General features: G+C 46.7%; 1 protein-coding gene and 1 pseudogene across 1 annotated transcript in view; one reads left to right on the top strand and one right to left on the bottom strand.

Annotated features, from left to right (window-relative positions):
- Positions 1–16,853, top strand: part of LOC143810233 (centromere protein N-B-like) — a 38,955-nt gene extending 22,102 nt beyond the window's left edge. Inside the window, exons 7-11 of the mRNA XM_077293102.1 lie at positions 1,150–1,251; positions 9,508–9,565; positions 9,795–9,907; positions 16,121–16,238; positions 16,324–16,853. Coding sequence (XP_077149217.1) covers positions 1,150–1,251; positions 9,508–9,565; positions 9,795–9,907; positions 16,121–16,238; positions 16,324–16,436 — 504 coding nt within the window. The 3' untranslated portion in view covers positions 16,437–16,853. The remainder of the gene's footprint in view (positions 1–1,149; positions 1,252–9,507; positions 9,566–9,794; positions 9,908–16,120; positions 16,239–16,323) is intronic.
- A 4,322-nt stretch (positions 16,854–21,175) lies between these two features.
- Positions 21,176–22,715, bottom strand: LOC143804074 (uncharacterized; annotated as a pseudogene).
- Positions 22,716–24,717: the final 2,002 nt, after the last annotated feature.

The following is a 24,717-nucleotide window of genomic DNA, read 5'->3' on the forward strand; positions in this document are numbered from 1 at the left end:
TCATCCCAAGGTCAAGACCTTCCTACAAGCAATTGTTTGCCTAGCACCACCCTATCATCCCCCTGTGGGATCTTAACCTAGTTTTGAGTGTCCTTCAGGGATCCCCCTTTAAACCCATTCCGGACATTGCATCTCCCCTTATCTCCTCGAAGGTGACCTTTTAGGTTGTGATTACTTCCATCAGATGGGTCTCAGAATTATCAGCTCTCTCTCGCCGCTCTCCTTCCCTTGTCCTCCACCAAGACAAGACAAGGCTGTCCTGCGATCGGTTCCTTTATTCCTTCCTAAGGTAGTCTCCCTGCTCCATATCAACTTGGATATTGTCCGTTCTTCTGACCCTCCCCTGTCCATCCCTGAAAAATGTCTCCACCAGCTGGACCTAGTCAGAGCCTTAGATCTCTACCTCTCAAGGACAGCATCCTTCAGACGTTCGGAATCCTTATTTGTCATTCCTGAAGGTTTGTCGTAAGGGTTTTCCTGCCTCCATATCTGCCATCACCTGTTAGAGCCTCTCGGCTATACTGGAGGCTTACCGTGTTAAGGATCGACCACCTCCTCAGGGTGTGAGGGCTCACTCCACCCGTGCGATGGAGGCCTCCTGGACCATTCAACACTGGGCATCTTCACCCCAGATTTGCAAAGCTGCTACCTGGTCATCCCTTCATACATTCGCAAGATTCTGCACGGTACATACCTACGCATTAGCTGATGCCGGCTTAGGTAAAGGTGCTGTTTTCGGCGGTTGGCCTTTGCCTGACCTGATTTGAGCCTGATAGTCCATTCCCTACCTTGGGATTGCTTTTGGACGTCACATGGTTACCTGTGTACCCCAATGAAGCAATTTAGAAAGAAGGATTTTTGGTACCTGCTCTAAAATCCAATTCTTAGAGCCCTTATTGGGTCACACTATCCTGCCTTATTTTGTGCTTATGTTGGGCCTGTGTATAGTTCTTTGTTGTTGCTTCTCCTACTGCTTTCTTGACCAACTTATGAGCTCTGTGTCTGTCGGTGGGTGTATACTGCTATGGAGGCGCTAACTTTTTTTCCGCCGAGAGACAGCAGCAATATACCAGGATCCAAGAAAGAGATATTACGGTGAGTACCAAAAATCCTTATTTCTGATAGCTATACCTTTCTTTGCTCTTACAGGGTCTTTTATCGGCTACAGGGTACGACAGTATCGAAAAGATGGACCTTAAAAGTCGGTGCTTGGAGTCCTTGAAAGACATTGTATTCAAGCGATTTAGTCAGGTAAGCAAACGTTCACATATGTAGCCAGTATAAAGGGATTTGTTGGCCTCTGACTTGTCTGATACTTGTAGCCCCCACGTACTTAAACATCTTTTGAAACACAACTTGCTGTTTGTCATTGATGCTTATGGACCACCTACTGATGTACAGATGGAAGTATGCACCCTTGTCAGTGTGTCCCCATAAAGGGTAATTGCATAGTCATTAAGAGATTGGTGGGCGTCCAAACAGGGGACTTGTACCCCTCCATAAGACTGGAGTGGTGGTCGTGCCTTGCACTGCCCTCGGCTATATCCAGACGTCCTGTGGAGACTGTGGTAGCATCATTATTTTATCCGCCACACTATTACCAGCTGTGTTTCTGAGACCAGTTTTTGGATTTTCATTATTTCAGGCCTGGTTCTAGACGTCTTCAGCAGGTGGGAAAATGTCCTCAGGAAATCCTGTATCATGAACAGCTGTGTGAGCAGGTAAACGCCACTTTATGGATTTTTTTTCCCACCTACTGTAAAAACTTTAGAATCACTTCTGAATGTAGATAAAAGTTAACGTTTTCATGCTGACGTGTACTTTATAAGTTCATAGATTGCTGATCTGTTTTTTGTGACAGGCGGCATCTCTGCCCTTGTGTCCCCATGACGGTACTCGTGGTCCTGTTTTCTATTTGGTACCCATGAATGTACCCCATAATTTCTGCTTCTCCTTCTAGATGTGCGCAGCGACTTGCATCTATATAATCTCCTGGTTTAGAGCTGTTATAGGTTTGCAGCCAGAAGCAACTTCCTTTCTAAATTAGCTAGGCGGGACATCTGGTTAAAAACCTGGTCGGGGATAGTCATTCCAAAAGCAAGCTATTCTCCTTTCCATTTTGGTCCCATGTTAGATGAGATACTGGAAAAGGCTTCTGAAACAAATTCCCAGAGGAAAGGCCGAGGAGGATATCATGCCTTTCGTAGGTCCAGTCTGTCCCAGAGACAAGAATTCAAGGGGAAAGGAAAAACGGGAAGGTGGAGTTACTCCCAAGGGAGGTAAGGGTAGAGGTGCCCAGTTTAGTTCAGGGCCACCGCAAGACTTTGACGTCAGGGTAGTTGGGGGGGAGGCTTCAATTCTTTTTTGGGGGTTGGCAGGCCATTTCATAGAAGGCTACAGGATAGAACTTACTTAGCCCTCTTCAGAAAAATTTTGCCTAACCATCCCTCAATCTCCAACCCTCCTAAATAGACTCTTAGGGGACGTCAGGGATCTGATATCGTCCTGAGCAGTTTTTCCAGTACCCCACTCGGAAATTTGTCAGGGCCACTATTAGTCTCTTCTCCATAAAGAAGCCCTCAGGGAAGTTTTATATCATTAAAAGCTCCTATCCAGTGGGTCAGGTACAGAAAGTTCAACATGGAGATTATAAAATCAGCTATCGCGTTAATAGGAAAGAATTCAGTATTGTGCACCTTAGATCTAAAAGATGCATATTAGCATGTGGCTATCCCACTTGCCAACGGTTCCTGAGACTTGCACTAGAACTTCAGAAGATAATTCACCACTTCCAGTGCCTTCTGTTCAGCCTATCCTTGTCCCCTAGGATATGTAAAAAACTAATGACTGAGGTTGTGGCTTCTTTGAGGAGAGAAGGGATATTATCTCCCCATACTTGGACGATCTTCTTTTGGTGGTGTACTTGGTGCATCATCTCAACTATCATCTCTCGGAGACTATCCTCACAGTAAAAAGTCTACTTTGGTTCATAAATTGAGAAAAGTCCAATTTATAGAAAGATACGCGAAAGGTGTTTCTGGGAGTTCTCCTTGACTCCCATCTGAGGACAATCTTTTTGCCCCCTCTAAAAATAGAAGTCAGGAGCAGAGTTCAATCTTTCCAGAGGAAAAAGCGAGTGTCATTCAGATACTCAATAAGGATTTCTCCATCGCCACATTGGGGGACACAGGACCGTGGGTGTATGCTGCTGCCATTAGGAGGCTGACACTAAGTAAATACAAAAAGGGTTCGCTCCTGCTCTGCAATATACACCACCCACTGGCTCCGGATAATACCAGTTCTTGCTTAGTGTCCAGTAGGAGGCACACCGCGTCTGTTTTTCTCCAGACGTTTTTATTTTTTTATTTTATTTTTTATTTTTAACTTTGCGCAAGAGGATGATGGGGCAATGGACCCTTTTAAGGGGGCCGATCTCCCCCAAAACATCAACAGGCGAGCACGGCGAGTTTACTCCCCGTACCCTCTCCTGTGACTGGGATGTTTGGCCGAGAACTAGCCCTTTGAAATCCTAGGGGAGCGAACCCTTAGGATACACAGAGGCCACCTTCCATGATCACAGTCTGGCCGCCCTCCCTCTGCACCACCACTGAAGAACAGCGGTGCTGCATGGAGCTCCCCAGTCCCTCTACACCTCCTCATCAAGAGGGCGGCGGATCGAGGTTGACTGCACCCCCCCTCATGCCTCTCCTGAAGAGGACCATAAGCGGTGAGTCTGGCAGGGGTGGGGGGCTCCTGAGTGCACCGCTAATTTAGTCCCCGACTTTGGCCCCAGCTAGGCCGCGTCTACGCCCACAGTGCGCGTCATGCACGAGGGCCCGCCCACCGGTTTAGCACTTCTCGCACACTACGAGAAGCGCTCCACAGACTCTCGGCGGCCATCTTGGACACGAGGAGCTTAGGACGCCAGCGGCACCTTCTCCTCCTGGTCACAGCGCGGCATCAGGATACAGTACCTGGGTAGGTGCGCTGCACACTGACACAGGCCCTCCTACTCCTGCACACAGTGCTCTTCTTTATTAGCTGCACAAGTGCCCCACATCAGCCCTGCACGGAGGTTAACCAATAACATGTCTCTGCCTAAACCCTCCAAAAAGTCTGCAAAAACACATACGGTGTTCTTCACTTCTTGCACCTCCTGTCAGGCTGCGCTACCAAGCGGGCATACTGCTCCGCTCTGTAATGCTTGTGACCCTAAATGTGCTCAGGAGGCCCCCGCCGCAAACGAGCCTGCGGTGACCAGTCCCCCTGAGTGGGCTTTGTCACTTCGCAATCTGTGGCTTCTTTGACTAAAGCTATTGAGTCCCTCCAGGATCCAACCAGGAGCAGGACCACTAAGGCCTCTTTCACACTTGCGTCGTTTGGCATCCGTCGCAATCTGTTTTTTTCCCATAGACTTGTATTAGCGACTGATGGCCACACGTCCATCGTGCAACGGATCCGTCGTGTTTTGGCGGACCGTCGGCACGGAAAAACGTTCAAATGAACTTTTTTGTCTGTCGTGTCCGCCATTTTCTTCCGCGCATGCGTGGCCGAAACTCCGCCCCCTCCTCCCCGGACTTCAGAATGGGCAGCGGATGCATTGAAAAACTGCATCCGCTGCACACGTCGTGCACAAATTTCACAACGTGCGTTGGCCCGACGCATAGCGACGCAAATGTGAAAGAGGCCTAATGCGCCTATTCAGGAACCTTCCCCTACGGCTGCGGAATCTTCATCCTGCAGGGGCCGCTCTCATTCTAAGCACAAGTGGCCGTCTAGGAAGCGTGCCCGTAGCTCGTCCCCCAGGCTCTCTGGTGCCTCGGCGTCCGTTAGCTCCACTTCCCGCTCTCGCTCCCCAGGTACCTCTTACGACCAGGACTCTGATCTGGAGTCGTCTGAGCCTCTAGATCTGGAGTCGCCATGTTTTCAGAGCTCTATAGATAGTCTCATTGAGGCCGTCAACAAGTCCCTTCAGGTTGATGAGGAACCGGCGACCTCCAGTATGGATAATTCGGTGTCCTTCAAAAGGACCAAACGTACTCATAGGGTGTTTTCCAATCACCCGGAGTTCCAGGACATAGTCCAGCGACATAGGGAGCGTCCAGACAAACACTTTCAAGGCCAGAGATCTCTGGAGTCCAAATATCCTTTTTCTTCTAATCTCCGCAAACAATGGACAGAATCCCCTCCTGTGGATCCTCCTGTTTCACGTTTGTCCTCTAAAACCCTTCTATCCGTGCCAGACGGATCTTCTATCAAAGATCCCACAGATCGCCTAGTTGACAGTTTCGCTCGTTCAGCTTTTGAGGATTCAGGCTCGGCACTCTTCCCCTCCTTCGCAGCTACCTGGGTAGCCAAAGCCGTGACTTGTTGGGCAAACTCTCTGCATAAGGCCTTACAGAACTGTGATTTTCCTTCTGACATAGCGGAGCTAGCAAATCAAATTTCCTTGGCTGGCGATTACTTAGTAAACGATTCCCTGGATGCGGCAAACTGCTCTGCACTTACGGCCTCAAACGCTGTGGCGATTGGGAGAGCGCTATGCTTGAGGAACTGGGGACTCCGCATCTAAAAAGTCCCTCACGTCCCTGCCATATCTTAGTGGCCGTCTCTTTGGTGAAAAGCTGGACAAGCTGATTTCAGACGCTACAGGGTGAAAAAGTACTTCCCTTCCCCAGCAAAGATTGACAACCGTTCCGACGACAGCCGCAGGCTCGTTTTCGGCCCTTTCGTGGAACTTACTCATGGCATTCCTCGACCAGTTCCCCTGGTTCGGGGCACCGGCAGAGACAAAAGCCCTCAGGCTTCATACAGGCCCAACCATTCCTGGAAGGGCCGCTCCACACAGTCTAGGTCCAGGGGATCCAGACCCCAACCATCTTCTAAATGACTCACAACCTCGTCCGGATGACACCGGCAAAGTAGGCGGACGCCTTCTTTTGTTTCGTCATGCCTGGCTCGCAGTCGTTCACAATGAGTGGGTCAGGGATCTGGTGTCCTCCAGTTACAAAATCGATTTTTCCTTTCCCCCTCCAACCCAGTTTTTCGCTTCCCTCCCGAAGCGGGAATGCACGCTCGGGCTTTTTCCCAGGCCATCGAGTCGCTCCGCCAAAACGGAGTGATTATCCCTGTCCCAGAGGACGAAAGGTTTTGCGGTTTTTATTCAAATCTGTTTATGGTCCCCAAAAAGGATTGAACAGTCAGGCCCATCCTGGACCTAAAGCTCTTGAACAGATTTGTCAAAGTCCGTCATTTCAGGATGGAATCCCTCCTTTCCATCATTGCCTCGATGGAACAAGGCAAATTCTTAACATTCACCGACATCCGGGATGCATACCTCCACATCCCAATCTTCCAACTCACCAAAGGTTTCTTCGCTTTGCCGTCGGACAGGAACATTTTCAGTTCACGGCCTTGCCTTTCGGCCTCGCTACCGCCCCCAGAGTTTTCACAAAGGTCATGGTGGCGGTCATGGCCATTCTACATTCTCGGGGTCTAGTCGTGCTTCCCTACCTAGACGACTTACTGGTCAAAGGCCCATCTTTCCAAGACTGCGAGGAGTGCGTCTGCATTTCTTTAGATACTCTTTCTCGGCTGGGCTGGTTGGTCAATTTAGAAAAGTCATCTCCTGTTCTGGCCCAACGGATCTCCTTCCTGGGCATGACCCTGGACACCTTCCTAGGGTTGGTGCTTCTTCCTCGGGACAAGATCCTGGCTCTTCATCAGGGGGTCTGGAAGCTCCTCCAGCCGTCTCCCTGTTCCATCCGTTTCGGCATGAGGATTCTTGGGAAAATGGTGGCAGCAATGGAGGCGATTCCATTTGCGCAACTACACCTTCGTCCCCTCCAGCACGCTCTGCTGGACGCATGGGACGGGAGTCCGTTTGCCCTCGACCGACTGTTATCGCTCTTCTCGAGTCAAGCAGACTCTCCAGTGGTGGACGCTCCATTCCTCTCTTCTTCAAGGGAGGTCCTTCCACCCAGTCCATTGGCTGGTAGTCACTACCGATGCCAGCCTCCTAGGCTGGGGAGCGGTCTTTCGCCATCACACTGTGCAGGGAACCTGGACTCATCACGAGTCTCGCCTTCCAATCAATATTCTGGAGATACGTGCGATTCGGCTGTCCCTAAAGCGGTTCCATCATCTCCTAGCAGGCCGCCCCATCCGTATCCAGTCGGACAATGCCACGGCTGTGGCTTATATAAACCATCAGAGGGGCACCCGCAGCAGAGCTGCATTGCGCGAGGTAGAGTACATCCTTTTCTGGGCCGAAAACAACCACTCGGTCATATCGGCCGTTCACATTCCAGGAGTGGAGAATTGGGCCGCGGATGTCCTCAGCCGGCAAGGTCTTGCCTCAGGAGAGTAGTCTCTCCATCAGGCCATATTCCAACAAATCTACCTTCGTTGGGTTACTCCGGACGTAGACTTGATGGCTTCCTGGTTCAAAGCCAAAGTACCTCAGTTTGTGGCCCCGTCCCGGGACCCCAGAGCAATCGGGGCGGACGCGCTAGTCCTTCCTTGGAGTCAGTTTCGCCTTCCTTACCTGTTTCCCTTCCCCCGCCCCTTCTTCCCAGAGTCATCAGGAAGATCAGGGCAGAGGGTGTCCCGGTAATTCTCATTGCCCCGGATTGGCCTCTCCGGGCGTGGTATGCAGAGCTGGTCCAACTCATCGCAGACGTTCCTTGGCACCTACCAGGTCGTCCAGATCTACTTTCTCAGGGCCCGATCTACCACCAGAACTCGGGCCCTGTGTTTGACGGCTTGGCCGTTAAATCCTGGGTTCTGACTCAAGCAGGTTTTTCCTGTGAGGTAGTTTCCACCTTGATCAATGCCCGAAAGCCAGTGTCATCGCGCATCTACCATCGGACCTGGAGGATCTTCTTTGATTGGTTCAGAAGCAGAGGTCGCCCTCTGATGGTTTTCAACATCCCTACCATCCTGTATTTACTCCAATCCGGTCTGGACTCAAGGCTTTCGCCCAGTTCTCTTAAAGGGCAGATTTCGGCCTTTTCAGTCCTTTTTCAAGGAAAAATTGCTTACAAACCTCAGGCCAGAACGTTCTTTCAGGGAGTCTCTCACGTGGTGCCTCCCTACAAAGCGCTTCTAGAGGCTTGGGACCTTAATCTGGTCCTAGCTGTCCTGCAGGTTGTTCCTACGGTTAAATCTTGTTAATCTCCTACTGCTTTGCTACGAACTGGTATTATCCGGAGCCAGTGGGCGGTGTATACTGCAGAGGAGGAGCTAACCCTTTTTGTATTTACTTAGTGTCAGCCTCCTAGTGGCAGCAGCATACACCCACGGTCCTGTGTCCCCCAATGAGTGGCTCGGAGAAAAGGATTTTACGGTGAGTACACAGAAATCCCTATTTTGTGATTGATTACCTTCTGCATCCGAAAAGTGCAGTTGAGCCAAGCCAATTCCAGAGTCCTGCAGGAAGCAATTCTAACAGCCTGGAACAGATACCATCATCTTCATGTTTAGTCCAGATGGTTATCTACAAGACTGAAGACTTCACCATCATGGTGAACATCTCTAGCAAAGCTCCAGAAAGGGATACCGTGGATTCTTTCACGATGCATCTGGGTTACTACTGACGCAAGTCAGCTGGGGAAGGGAGCCGAAGTAAAAGGTCAGTACCTTCAGGGGACCTGTTCTCCAGGCCTGATCAGTGAGCGATCCCTAACCTTGGATCCTAGAGGATCACACAATATTTAAATAATATTTAAAGGGAAGCTATCAGCAGGATTGTGCTGAGTAAACTACAGACACTGTCAGGTTGGTGCCGCTATACTGTTTAATAATACCTTGGCGATGAAATCTGTCTTGTGGTTGTTTAATCTATATTTGCATTTATATAATAGTGTTGGCTTTGAAAAAAAAAAATTAACTTCAGCAAATTTTAAGTTTGGAAGTTGTCGTCTATCCATGAGTTAGGGGATAACTTCTCAATCGAGGGGGGTTCGACCTGTGGAACCGTCACAGATCCTGCGAACAGGGGCTTTCCCATGTGAATTCACTTATTTGTTGTCCTCCCTTTTATATAGTGCCATCAATTCCACAGCGTTTATAGACCTCATCCTTTCTGTCCCCATTGGGGCTCACAGATTTACTATAATTTTCAGTAGAAGTGATGGCTCTAAACCATCTATGAGCTGCTGACCTAGTATTTAGTTCAGTCAGAGCAAATCGTGCCACATTAATTGAGAGGCGTGAACTTCCAACTTTAGCCAACTTCCGGTAACGACTGACGTATGTAGTAAATTATGGCCAAAAAATGTTTTCATGGGGGCGCAGAGTTCCAGATGCTTCAGACCAATAAACTAATCAGACCTAAGGTTCTAAAACATCCAGCACTTCCACTGTGGAGCTAAAGGGTGAAGTGATGCTTAAACATAGGGAATTCTTGGTACCTCTGCAGTTTTTAATAGTTTTGTAACTTTTTCCACCCCTAAGTGTTGTTTGCAGGGTGTTTTTCATCTTTTTTTTTCTTTTGTATCTTTATAGCCATTTCAATCATATCAGTCAAAATCCGCTCCAGAGGAAAGCTGCATGCCCACAACTGGTAAGTGTCTTCCGACTGTAATCTCTTGGGGGGTCTGTTGGCCAGATCCGTGATTGTGATGTCTCCAAGCGCCTCCAACCAAGTCCATCATCCGTGGTAACAAAGTGGACCTGTTGGTAAAGAAGAGTCGGGGGGGGGGGGGGGGGTGAGGGGTGAGACACTGGCAAGGACCCATTATACAATGTGGCTTGAACTCTGTAAATTTAATCTCCTTTTTTCCCCTTACCAGTAAATCAAAGAGCAGATTCTGAAAGAACGAAAGAAAAGGCGCGAGTACGTCAAGCAATGTTGGAAACATTAGGAGACGGCGCTCTTCCAGTGCTGGAGTATGCAGATTACAAGGTAATTACGTCCAAGCTTTCTAAAGAAAATGTACTTTTAATACATACAATTTATTTTTAATGTGTGTGTGTGTGTGTGTGTGTGTGTGTGTGTGTGTGTGTGTATATATATTTTACAGTACAGACCAAAAGTTTGGACACACCTTCTCATTTAAAGATTTTCTGTATTTTCATGACTATGAAAATTGTGCATTCACACTGAAGGCATCAAAACTATGAATTAACACATGTGAAATTATATACTTAACAAAAAAGTGTGAAACAACTGAAATTATGTCTTATATTCTAGGTTCTTCACAGTAGCCACCTTTTGCTTTGATGACTGCTTTGCACACTCTAGGCATACTCTTGATGAGCTTCAAGAGGTAGTCACCGGGAATGGTCTTCCAACAATCTTGAAGGAGTTCCCAGAGATGCTCCAGAGATGGTCCAGCTCACCCCAAACCATCTCGATTGGGTTCAGGTCTGGTGACTGTGGAGGCCAGGTCATCTGGCGTAGCACCCCATCACTCTCCTTCTTGGTCAAATAGCCCTTACACAGCCTGGAGGTGTGTTTGGGGTCATTGTCCTTTTGAAAAATAAATGATGGTCCAACTAAACGCAAACCGGATGGAATAGCATGCGGCTGCAAGATGCTGTGGTAGCCATGCTGGCTCAGTATGCCTTCAATTTTGAATAAATCCACAACAGTGTCACCAACAAAGCACCCCCACACCATCACACCTCCTCCTCCATGCTTCACGGTGGGAACCAGGCATGTAGAGTCCATCCGTTCACCTTTTCTGCTTCGTACAAAGACACGGTGGTTGGAACCAAAGATCTCAAATTTGGACTCATCAGACCAAAGCACAGATTTCCACTGGTCTAATGTCCATTCCTTGTGTTCTTTAGCCCAAACAAGTCTCTTCTGCTTGTTGTCTGTCCTTAGCAGTGGTTTCCTAGGAGCTATTTTACCATGAAGGCCTGCTGCACAAAGTCTCCTCTTAACAGTTGTTGTAGAGATGTGTCTGCTGCTAGAACTCTGTGTGGCATTGACCTGGTCTCTTAATCTGAGCTGCTGTTAACCTGCGATTTCTGTGGCTGGTGACTCGGATAAACTTATCCTCAGAAGCAGAGGTGACTCTTGGTCTTCCTTTCCTGGGGCGGGCCTCATGTGAGCCAGTTTCTTTGCAGCGCTTGATGGTTTTTGCCACTGCACTTGGGGACACTTTCAAAGTTTTCCCCATTTTTCGGACTGACTGACCTTCATTTCTTAAAGTAATGATGGCCACTCGTTTTTCTTTACTTAGCTGCTTTTTTCTTGCCATAATACAAATTCTAACAGTCTATTCAGTAGGACTATCAGCTGTGTATCCACCAGACTTCTGCAGAACACAACTGATGGTCCCAACCCCATTTATAAGGCAAGAAATCCCACTTATTAAACCTGACAGGGCACAACCGTGAAGTGAAAACCATTCCCGGTGACTACCTCTTGAAGCTCATCAAGAGAATGCCAAGAGTGTGCAAAGCAGTCATCAAAGCAAAAGGTGGCTACTTTGAAGAACCTAGAATATAAGACATAATTTCAGGTGTTTCACACTTTTTTGTTAAGTATATAATTCCACATGAGTTAATTCATAGTTTTGATGCCTTCAGTGTGAACGTACAATTTTCATAGTCATGAAAATTCAGAAAAATCTTTAAATGGGAAGGTGTGTCCAAACTTTTGATCTGTACTATATATATATATATATATATATATATATATATATATATATATATATATATATATATATATATATATATATATATATATATATATATATATATATATATACTGTATTTTCCGGCGTACAAGACGACTTTTTAACCCCTGAAAATCGTCTTGTACACCGGGAATCGCCTTGTACGCCGGGTGTATATGGTGGGGGGGGAGTGGTCCTGATGACGACGAGAGGGCGTCTCACAGGAAAGTGAGTATCCCCCATTACCTTATAGCGCTGCAGCGTGGGGTCTCTGTGCTGGGAGCGGCGGCTGCTGTGCTGTGGTGCGGCGGCTCCTCTTCTGCAGTGTGGGGCCTCTGATGCTGTGGGGCGGTGGCCCCCTCGTCGTCATCAGGATCACTCCCCCCCCCCCCCCCCCCCCCAAAAGGCACATATTCACCGGCCCTATAAGACGACATACGGTGTATAAGAAGACCCCCGACTTTTAAGAAGATTTGATTTTTTAACTGGTAAAGTTGGGGGGTCGTCTTATACGCCCAGTCGTCTTATACGCCGGAAAATACGGTATATATATATATATATATATATATATATATATACACACTCACCGGCCACTTTATTGGGTACACCATGCTAGTAACGGGTTGGACCCCCTTTTGCCTTCAGTACTGCCTCAATTCTTCGTGGCATAGATTCAACAAGGTGCTGGAAGCATTCCTCAGAGATTTTGGTCCATATTGACATGATGGCATCACACAGTTGCCGCAGATTTGTCGGCTGCACATCCCAAAGATGCTCCATACAAGGCAGGATGGATCCATGCTTTCATGTTGTTTACGCCAAATTCTGACCCTACCATCCGAATGTCGCAGCAGAAATCGAGACTCATCAGACCAAGCAACGTTTTTCCAATCTTCTACTGTCCAATTTCGATGAGCTTGTACAAATTGTAGCCTCAGTTTCCTGTTCTTAGCTGAAAGGAGTGGTACCCGGTGTGGTCTTCTGCTGCTGTAGCCCATCTGCCTCAAAGTTCGACGCACTGTGCGTTCAGAGATGCTCTTAGGCCTACCTTGGTTGTAACGGGTGGCGATTTGAGTCACTGTTGCCTTTCTATCAGCTCGAACCAGTCTGCCCATTCTCCTCTGACCACTGGCATCAACAAGGCATTTCCGCCCACAGAACTGCCGCTCACTGGATTTTTTTTTCTTTTTCGGACCATTCTCTGTAAACCCTAGAGATGGTTGTGCGTGAAAATCCCAGTAGATCAGCAGTTTCTGAAATACTCAGACCAGCCCTTTAAACATTTACACGTTTCCCCTTAAACCACTCGAGTGTTGCTTTATGGTCATTGTCTTGTTGGAAGATGAACATCCGTCCCAATCTCAACTCACTGACAGATGAAACAGGTTTTGCTCAGGAATATCCCCGTATTTTGCACCATCCATCTTCTCAAATCAGTCCATGTTCCTGTCCCTGATGCCGAAAAACATCCCCACAGCATGGTGCTGCCACCACCATGTTTCACTGTGGTGATGGTATTCTTGGGGTGATGAACTGTTGGTTTGACGACAGACAGCATTTATCTTGGTGGCCGAAAAGTTCAAATTTTGGTCTCATTTGACCACAGCACGTTCCTCCATACATTAGGGGAATGTCCCACATGTCTTTTGGCAAACTCACAGCGAGACTTACAATTTTTGTGTGTAAGTAAAGCCTTTCTTCTGGCCACTTTTCCATAAAGGCCACCTCTATGGAGTGTACAGCTTATTTTGGTAGTATGGACAGATACTCCAGTCTCTGCTCGGGAACTCTGCAGCTCCTTCTGGGTTATCTTTGGTGTCTGTGCTGCCTCTTTGGAGGTCCTACAATTCCCTTTCCATCTCCCTGTCTTTTTATACTAAATTAGTTGTTTTAAACATTTTTGTTAATAAAAAATTGTTTTATTCTATTCCCTTTTGCGTCACTTTCTACCTTATTAGGTAAACTTTGGTAATTATGTATAATTGAAGTGCTACCGTCATTTATATGTCGGATCATGGGATGTTAATCAGATAATTAGAGAGGCAGCACAGAGACCAATTAATGCTCTACTTGCCCGGGCTGAGAGTTTTGGTGGACAGCCGTCTGTTGGCAGGTTTGTTGTGGTACGATGTTCTTTCCTTTTGATGATAATGGATTTGATGGTGCTCCGGAGGATCATCAGTGATTGGGATATATTTTTTTTTTTTATAACCCATCCCTGACTCGTATTTCTCAACAAGTCAATCCTGACTTGTTTGGAGATCTCCTTGGTCTTCATAGTGTTGTTTGGGGATCTGCTCGGTCTTCATGATGTTTGGTTAGTGGTGACTCTTGTTAATGGTGTTGCATCCTCTGTGGCCTTTCAGGAAAGGCAAAGTGTACACTGTGTGCAGAATTATTAGGCAAGTTGTATTTTAGAGGATTATTTTTATTATTGATCAACAACTATGTTCACAATCAACCCAAAAGACTCATAAATATCAAAGCTTAATATTTTTGGAAGTTAGAGGTTTTTTTTTAGATTTGGCTATCTTAGGAGGATATCTGTGTGTGCAGGTGACTATTACTGTGCAGAATTATTGGCAACTTATTAAAAACCAAATATATTCCCGTCTCACTTGTTTATTTTCACCAGGTAAACCAATATAACTGCACAAAATTTAGAAATAAACATTTCTGACATGCAAAAACAAACCCCCCAAAATTAGTGACCAATATAGCCACCTTTCTTTATGATGACACTCAACAGCCTTCCATCCAGGGATTCTGTCAGTTGCTTGATCTGTTTACGTCCAACATTGCCTGCAGCAGCCACCACAGCCTCCAGACACTGTTCCGAGAGGTGGACTGTTTACCCTCCCTGTAGATCTCACATTTTATGAGGGACCACAGGTTCTCTATGGGGTTCAGATCAGGTGAACAAGGGGGTCATGTCATTATTTTTTCTTCTTTGAGACCTTTCCCGGCCAGCCACACTGTGGAGTAGTTGGAGGCATGTGATGGAGCATTGTCCTGCATGAAAATCATGTTTTTCTAGAACGATACCGACTTCTTCCTGTACCATTGCTTGAAAAAGTTGTCTTCCAGAAACTGGCAGTAGGTCTGGGGGTTGAGCTTCACTCCATCCTCAACCTGAAAAGGTCCCACAAGTCCATCTTTGATGATACCAGCCCATACCAGTCCCCCACCTCCACCTTGTGGCGTCTGAGTCGGAGTGGAGCTCTCTGCCCTTTACTGATCCAGCCTCTGGCCCATCAAGAGTCACTCTCCTTTCATCAATCCATAAAACCTTTGAAAAGTCAGTCTTAAGATATTTCTTGGCCCAGTCTTGACATTTTTATCTCATGTTTCTTGTTCAGAGGTGGTCGTTTTTCAGCCTTCCTTACCTTGGCCATGTCCCTGAGTATCGCACACCTTGTGCTTTTTTGTTCCTCCAGTAACGTTGCAGCTCTGAAATATGGCAAAACTGGTGGCATCTTGGCAGCTTCACGCTTGATTTTCCTCAATTCATGGGCAGTTATTTTGCGCCTTTTTTGCCCAACATGCTTCTTGCGACCCTGTTGGCTATTTGCCATGAAACTCTTGATTGTTCACTGATCACGCTTCAAAAGTTTGGCAATTTCAAGATCGCTGCATCCCTCTGCAAGACATCTCACAATTTTGGACTTTTCAGAGCCGTCAAATCTCTCTTCTGACCCATTTTGCCAAAGGAAAGGAAGTTGCCTAATAATTAAGCACACCTTATATAGGGTTCTGATGTCATTAGACAACTCCCCTCCTCATTACAGAGATGCACATCACCTGATTTACTTAATTGGTAGTTGGCTCTCAGGCCTGAACAGCTTGGAGTAGGACAACATGTATAAAAAGTATCATGTGATCAAAGTACAACTTGCCGAATAATTCTGCACACAGTGTATATACTGACAGATTTGTGACACTTAGACTGCACACAGGTGACGTCCTGTCACCAAGCATGGAACTTATCAAGGGAATTGCTTGTACCAGACATTTTTAGGGTTTCCTCACAAGGGTTGAATACATATGCACTTGCCAGTTTTTAGTAATTTGATCCCATAAATTGAATTTGTGCCTATCATTTTCGCACTTCATCAATTTAGACTATTTAGTGCTGATTCATCACACACAAGTCAGATTACAAAAATATTTTAAACACAGGTTGTAATGTAACAAAAAAAGCTAGAAAGCCAAAGGGGTGAACACTTTGTCACAAGCCAGTGTATAGGGAAAAAAAAGTCTTGAGCAACTAATTGGCCATCTCAGAAAACATGACCACTTTATTATCGTTGTTTATTTTTCATCACTCACTTAGCATGCTGCAGATTTTAATACTGACCCGAGACATTGCCACAAGAAGAAATATCAGAAAAAAAACGCATTCTATAATAATGTCTTTCTTTTTCCCAGCACCTTCCTCGCTATTTAACATATACACTTTAATATCTATTATTTCCATTATCAAATAGCTGGATACTCCGTTCAATGGGGAGGCCGGTATTGCTAATCAAATTAAACCTTTCCAGTGTGTGGTCAAGTTCTCCGGCCCTCATATTCTGGAGTCCGTCAGATCCCTGGCACAGTCAGGTAACTCTGGGAAGATGCCTACTTCCTTCATACTGAGGACGTCCAAGACTTCTGTATAGAACCCATCCATTGTCTCTATTCTCAGGTTTATCAGAAGCTCGTGTTTCCAGCCTTTTCCCCTCTATAATCAGTAAAGGGAAGAACAGATTTAATGTCTCGGAAAAGAAGGAATCATCTAGCAGCCAAGGCGTCAACTAAAGACAACTCTTCAACTTCCGAGCACCTGACAAACTCCGGGCGAAACAAGAAGAATCCCAGTTGTATGGTTTTTGCTTTCTGTAATTTGTCACTAGCTCTGACCCAGGCCTTTGTCTGTGAGGACTCCGAAGGGGCACAGGGAGGTTTTCCAACATGTCGAAAAGTTACTTATGGAATCTAGTGCCTATTGGCAGCGAATGGGAAATTATTTAGTTAAAACAAGTGTCCCGTTTTTTTTATCTTTTTATTTTATTCACTGCCGTTTCAATATATAAATTCGCCATTAAAAAAAATAATTTCTGGCCTATCCCGCAATGCCGAAGACATGAATTTATTTTTTACATTTTTTGTTATATTATTATTATTTATTTAATTTTTTTTAATGCAGCCATTTAGAAATAGACAAATGGAAGCGGCAGCAGTGTTATTTTTTATTTTTTTTACCATTCTGGTTATATTTTACACATTTACATTATGTTGTTCATTTTCGGTTTTATTGGAATTGTGGGACATTTTTAATTTTCTTCACCATTTATTCAAAAAGCAGTTTTCCTAAATTAATTTTTTTTATTCATATATATATATATATATATATTTTTTTTTTACTCCGCAACTAACAAACTGCTCTTTACTCATCCAGCACGATCTCTCCCCCGCTGTCTGCGGCCTGTTGTCGGCGTGCAGCAACCACCACCTCAGTTCTTTGGTCAGGCTGCTGTGCCAGGGCTGTCTGTTGACTTTGCAAGCTTTGGTATGTGTGAGAGGGGCAAGAGATTCCAAAGCTGCAGCTATTGTGGTGTTATATAGAGCGGCAGCATAAACGTGACATTTTTAATAGGGAACACAGTGATTTAATCAAGTGTTGAGGTAACGTTTCGACCCCTTGATGGGCCTTTATCAAACCTCACTTTCAAGTGGAGGGCAATGAAAGGAGAGGAGAACAATGTCCAGGTCGGACACAGCGGCTCCACTGGAGAAAAGAAGAAAATACGAGGATCCGGAATGGCACATAGTACATCACCCAACTTTCCACACAGACTTTCCTCTGCACCCAGCATTCACATGGTATGCCTTTCAGCTAACCCCAGCCTACCCCAGTGATATTTACGACCTTGTTTACTTAGGCTTGATTGTATGCATCTGGTCCACCCTTAATTCTCTGACCAAGATGAGCAGAGACCACTCCTCTCTGCTTCACACCTGAATGCACTTAGTTGTACATATATTGCACAGCACAAGTCTGCAATGACCTTAGTCTGCTGTGTATATGGGCCCATCACACACTGAAGCATCATATATGGGAACTATTGTACACTGGAGCATCATATGTGGGCCCATCATACACCGGAGCATTATATATTGGACCAATTAGACACTAGATCATATATGGGGCACATTACACACTGCAGCATCAAATATAGGGCCTATTACATATGGAGCATTATATGATTCTATTTATTGGAGCACCATATATCAGGCCCATCATACACTGGATCATCATATATGGGGCCCATTACACACTGCTGCATCATATATGGGGCCTATTTTATATGAAGCTTTATATGGGCTCATACACTGGAGCATCATATATTGGGCCCATTATATATGGAGCATAATATGGGCCAGTTTGTACATTGAGCATCATATATGGGTCCACCATACACTGGAGCATCACATATGGGTCCATCATAGACTGGAGCATCATATATGGGACCCATCATATATATACATCTTATGCTGAATTGTGAAATCATATTGCTGAAGTATCAAACTCCATCTAAGCAATTTCCCGTTGTCCCTAACTACTCTGTTGAGCCAACTCAATGGGTTATGATCTGTGATCACGGTGAAGTTGCGCCCATAGAGTAAAGGTTGCAGCTTCTGCAGAGCCCACACAATTGGCAAACATTCTTTTTCAATGGTGGCATAAGCCACTTCTCTGGGCAGGAGTTATAATAATAATTATAATAATTTTTATTTATATAGCGCCAACATATTCCGCAGCACTTTACAATTAAGCGGGGACATGTACAAATTCAATACAAATTAAGACAATTTAAACAGTGACATTAGGAGTGAGGTCCCTGCTCGCAAGCTTACAATCTACAAGGAAATGGGGGGACACAATAGGTGAAAAGTGCTTGTTATTTCAGGTCTGGCAATTATAATAGTTTCCTGCTTAGGTACAGAATTGGGTGCTCCTCTCCTTGTTGGTTCACCTGGCTGAGAACTGCACCTAGCCCATAGGTGCTGGCATCTGTCTGCACTACAATCCGGCGAGTGAAATCTGGGGCCTGCAGGACGGGTGAACTAACCAATGCCTACTTTAGGGCAGAAAATGATTCCTCACTCTGAGGACTCCAGGAGACAATTTTAGGAAGTTTCTTCCTGGTCAGATCAGTTAACGGTTTGGCCAGAGCACTGTAGTTTGGTACAAACCTCCTATAGTAGCCAGCCGTACCCAGGAAGGACAGTATCTGCTTCTTGGTTCGTGGGGTGGCCCAGGCTCTAATGGCTTCTACCTTCCCTGGCTCAGGTTTTAGCAGTCCTCCCCCCACCCGGTGTCCCAGGTATTGTACTTCCCGCATGGCTACCTGACACTTCCCTGGCTTAACAGTAAGACCTGCAGTTTTAAGCTTTTGCAACACCTGAGAAAGATGTACGAGGTGTTCCTCTCAAGAATCACTAAAGATGGCTATATCATCAAGATAAGCGACGGCAAAACCATCACGTCCTTCCAATAAGTGATTGACCAACCTCTGGAAGGTCGCAGGGGCATTCTTCATACCAAAGGGCATCACCAGAAACTCAAACAGCCCGAATGGCGTTATAAAGGCAGACCTCTCCTGAGCTTCTCTGGTCAGGGTTATCTGCCAGTATCCCCTACTCAGGTCCATGATGGTGAGGTACGATGCTTTAGCTAGCTGCTCTAACAGCTCATCTATCCTCGGCATGGGGTAGATCTCACATTTAGTCAGTACATTTAATTTCCTGTAGTCTACACAGAACCAGGTAGTACGGTCCTTTTTTGGGACAAGAACCACAGGTGAGGCCCAGGCACTCTGGGATTTTTGTATCACCTTGAGTTTCAGCATCTCCTCTACCTGTTCCCTTATGTGTGCCTTCACCTTTGCTGACACACAGTATGCAGACTGCCGTACTGGGGGATTAGTACCAGTGTCCACATGGTGAACTGCTAAGTGTCCTCCCAGGCTCCCCTGTGAAGACTTCGGTGAACTCGCTGAGCGCCCCCATCAGCTCAGACCTCTGACTGTGGGATAGCTCAGGGTTAAACTCTGCTGCCTCCAGGGACTCCATGTACTGAGTCACAGCGCCGACATCCAGTAACAGATCAGCCTCACCCTCTTCAGGCAGGCTCCAGACAGGTAAGACACAGGCCTCCCTGGCATGATTTGCCTTCAGCATATTTACATGAAACACTTTCTGATGCTTTGCATGCTCATCTAGTGTCACCACATAATTAACATAATTCAGCCGCTTATGTACAGTATATGGTCCCTCCCATGCGGCCTGCAACTTATTCTGTAACATAGGGACCAACACCCAAACCTTCTGCCCTTCCTCGTAGGCCCTCAGTCTGGCATTACGGTTGTACCAGACCTTCTGGTTGATTTGGGCCTGGGTCACGTTCTCATGGGCCAGGTTGCTCGCTCAGTTTTTGCATTCTCTCTCTGAGCCGCAGTACATATTCGACCACTGAGACTCCAGTAGTTCTGCGGTCGTCCTCCCAACAGTCCTTAGTCAAATCAAGTGGCCCCCTGACCCTCCTCCCATAAACAGTTCAAAGGGGGAGAATCCAGTAGAAGCCTGGGGTACCTCTCTGTAGGCAAACAACAGATGGGGGAGGTACCGCTCCCAGTCTCTCCCTTCAGTCTCCACCAGCATTTTGAGCATTTGCTTTAATGTTCCATTAAAACGCTCGCGGAGTCCGTTGGTTTGGGGATGATAGGCGCTGGCCACAAAATGCTGTACTTGTATTCTTTCACAGAGGCTTTCTATCAGATCAGACATGAACTGGGTTCCCTGATCAGTCAACATTTCCCTGGGGAAACCCTCACGAGAAAACACAGTCAGTAAAGCATCTGTCACTTTGCTCGGATGGAGGACATTGCCACAGCTTCCGGGTATCGTGTAGCATAGTCCACCACTGGGAGGATGTACTTTTTGCCAGAGCTGCTAGGGATTGCAAGTGGCCCTATGATATCCACAGCCACTCGCTGGAAAGGTTCATCGATCACAGGCAGTAGTATCAATGGAGCTTTCTGTATATTCCCGGGCTTCCCAACTCTCTGACAAACTACACATGATCGGAAGTAATTGGCAATATCTGTCCCCATCTTGGGCCAATAGAAGTTATGTGTCAGGCGAGCTTTAGTCTTTTGTATTCCAAGGTGTCCGGCCAAAGGAATTTCATGGGCAATTCTCAATAATTGTTCCCTAAATGGATAAGGGACGATCAGCCGCCGTTCATAGTCCCAAGATTCTGTAGTGTCCGTGGGGATAGTCTCTGTAAACAGTCTGCCCTGGTCCCAGTATACTCTCTCTTTGTCAGAAGCAGCAGGGGGTCGGTCTGCAAGACATCTGAGCTCCTCCAGACTGACATCTGTCTGCAGGGCCTCCTGGTCACAGCTGCCACATAATTACAGTCCTGTGCATTGGGACATTTTCCCTCCTCACACGGGATCTCAGGTGGGTCACTTTCTTCCACCTTCTCTGCATCATTTACTTGCAAGGGAGTAACAGTGGGACACCATCCTCCCCAGGTCCGTGCCTAGCAACACATTGGTGGGAATAGCCCCTGATACTCCCACTTCCCTCAGTCCCTTCCCTGCTCCCCAGTCCAGGTACACACGGGCCATGGGCATGGCAGGGCTGACACCTCCAATCCCGGTTATAGACATAGTCTTTCCTGGTATGATATCGACAGGGGTTATCATGGCTGGACGCACCAGGGTCACCTCTGCCCCAGTGTCTGAGACCAATGGTGACTTTATTGCCAACAGTGACAGATTGACTGTTCTCATTAGCCCTCGCATCAGAGCCGGCTACAAAGAGGACAGACGGTGGGGGCACAGAAGGCTTTGTGGTGGTAGTTGGGCGTTTCTCCCTATCAGGGCAGACAGCGCTAATATGTCCCACTTTGTTGCAGGAGAAGCACCAGCGTGCATCGCCTAGAGAATGTCTATTCCCCAGGGCCCCATAGAAGGTGGGCTTGGACAGCACTGGTGATCGGCCGGCAGAGGGAGAAGGGTCCCTGTTTGGCTTACCTCCCCTCCAGCTGAATCCTAATAGCTTCCGCACCTCAGACATCCTAATAGCCACATAGCAGTCCGCAATCCTTGCAGCCTGATCCGCAGTTTGTGGCTCCCGATCACACACAAATTGTCGTACATCCGTGGGGCACATGTGAAGAAATTGATCCTTGACCATAAGATCCGTTAAGTCCTCAAAACTGTTAACAGAAAGTCCCTTAATCCATTGGTGGAACGTGGTCCTCAAGGTGCTCACAGCATCCACATAGCTGTCCGTTGATCCACGTTGTAGGTTCCGGAACTTTCTACGATACACTTCTGGTGTCAGGTTGTATTTCCTGATCAGGGCCTCTTTTATGGCCTCATAGTTCGCATCTAGCTCTGGTGGGAGGCCAGCAAAAACTTCCAGGGCTTTGCCTCTCAACCCTGGGGTTAGATACTGTGCCCACTGCTCACGGGGTAGATGGTACTGCCTGCAAGTTTTTTCAAATCCCCGCAGGAAAGTATCCAAGTCTGTATCCTTCTCCACCACAGGTAAGTTTTCTAGACGTGGTTTCCTTAGATTTATGTCCTGGGAGGGGGTTATCTGAGGACTGATATCCCTCTCTATTTGAGCCATCTGAAGCTGGAAAGTTCTGTCCTCCCGGTGTTCTACAGCCTCTCTCTCAGCCTGGTGTTCTGCAGCCTGCCTGTACTGTAGAATAAGCTGCATGCGCAGATTGGGATCACTTGTTCCCAGCCGTTGTAAGTCCATTTGCAAAGTACAGTCCATAGGTTCCTCAGCACTGGCATTTCCAGCAGGTATCTCCGATGCAAGAGCTGGCATTGCTGGGTCTCTCTGAGGTGTACTCTCTCCTTGGGCAGATGCTTCAGCACTTTGCTCCATGTCATGCTCAATCAAGGAACATATCAGCCGCTCTCTGGATTTTTCGTCTGTTTCTATTCCTCTATGCTCACAGAGGCCGGTCAGAGCCTCTTTGCTCTGCTTCTTGTACTGGGCTGCCATATCGATGAACAGCCTTTGCCAAATAAAAGATAGAAAAGAAAAACGGGGAGGGGAAACTGTTTTCAAGTATGTCTAAGTAAGCACTGAGTTGAACCTTGAAGAACTGGTGCACTCCTCGCAAGGATACCAATTCCTTAGTACAGGGAATAATTGTTTAAACCGTGCACTAATGCTCTAATAGAAATAATTCTATCCCACCGCTGCCACCAATTGTCACGGATCCCTACTCTGTGGTGTCACTTATTCGTCACGAGCCCGCTCTCACACATGACTTGGGGTTGTGCCTGCAAGGGTTAATCTATCTCCCCACTCTCACTCCAGCATTCAACGTCTGTCCTATGCTGTAATGGGAGCATAAATCACACACCGACCCAGGCCACACACCCACTCATACACGCTGCCACCACTCATCGAACACACAGGCGATGAGTCCTGGAAATAATAATACTAATAAAATATGTCTATCACTAGTGTTGAGCGATACCTTCTGATATCCAGAAGTATCGGTATCGGATTGGATCGGCCGATATCCAAAAAATATTGGATATCGCCGATACCGATACCCGATACCAATGCAAGTCAATGGGACACAAATATTGAAATGTAAATAAGCCCTTTCTGTCCTTCTATATCCTGTTCCGGAGGGGGGAAGAGTGTGGGCGGTGCGTGGGCGGACACTGTGCGTGTCTGTGTGTGCAGGCGGGTTCTGTGTGGGCCTCCCGGGGCTCTGTATGAGCTGTCGGTGGTCTGTGCGGGCCTCCCGGGGCTCTGTATGGGCTGCCGGTGGTCTGTGCCAGCCTCCCGGGGCTCTGTATGGGCTGCCGGTGGTCTGTGTGGGCCTCCCGGGGCTCTATATGGGCTGCCGGTGGTCTGTGCGGGCCTCCCGGGGCTCTGATGGGCTGCCGGGGCTCAGTGCGGGCTTGCCGGGGCTCTGTGCGGTGTGCAGGCATCGTCCGATGGGACTACAAGTCCCATCGGATGATGCCTGCTACAGTGACAGTGATTGACACATTAGCCAATGATGGGACAGTAGTAGTCTCATCATCTGGCTAATGTGTTGAATGTAAAAAAAAAAAATATACTACATACATGCTACATACATACATGCTACATACATACTGCATACATGTTACATACAACATGCATACTACATACATGCTACATACATGCTACATACTACATACATACTACATGCTACATACATACTACATACATACTACATACATGCTACATACATACTACATGCTACATACATACTACATGCTACATACATGCTACATACATACTACATACATACTACATGCTACATACATACTACATACTACATATATGCTACATACACGCTACATACATTACATACATACAACATACATACAACATGCTACATACATACTACACACATACTACATACATACTACAAACAGTACATTCATACATTACATACAATACATACATATAGACATACAGTACATATAACAGAGTACATACTCACCATTACTTGTCACTTTGTTCCCCAAAGCCAGTGTCATCTGTAAAAAAGATTAAAATAACAAACAACCAATATACTCCCTGTCCGCAGAAATCCACGAGTGTTCCACAACGATCTCCCGTGGAGAACGGCAGCATCAGCTGATGCGACCGCTCTCCTGGGGCTCCAGGAACACAATGACGGGAGGAAGGTATCCTTCTGCACTGTATTCCTCCGCCGCTGTAAAAAAATAGTCCCTAGTCTCACTTTATGCAATTGCTGTGTGAGAAATTTTCCCACGCAGCAATTGCCATAAAGTAAGACTTTGAACTCAAGTAACCTCTCAGTGATGCACTGCAGGAGCCATTCTCTCCTGTCAGTGAGTCACTGAGGGTCCTATAGAGCAGTGACATCACCCGATGTCATTGTTCTATAGGGGAGATCGTCGTGGGGCACTCGTTATTAATTGGACTACGGCAGACAGGTAGTATACGGTTTATTATTTTACGATTTTTTGCAGGCGCTGAAGTATGG

Source organism: Ranitomeya variabilis, chromosome 2 (assembly GCF_051348905.1).
Source record: "Ranitomeya variabilis isolate aRanVar5 chromosome 2, aRanVar5.hap1, whole genome shotgun sequence".
Taxonomy (NCBI): domain Eukaryota; kingdom Metazoa; phylum Chordata; class Amphibia; order Anura; family Dendrobatidae; genus Ranitomeya; species Ranitomeya variabilis.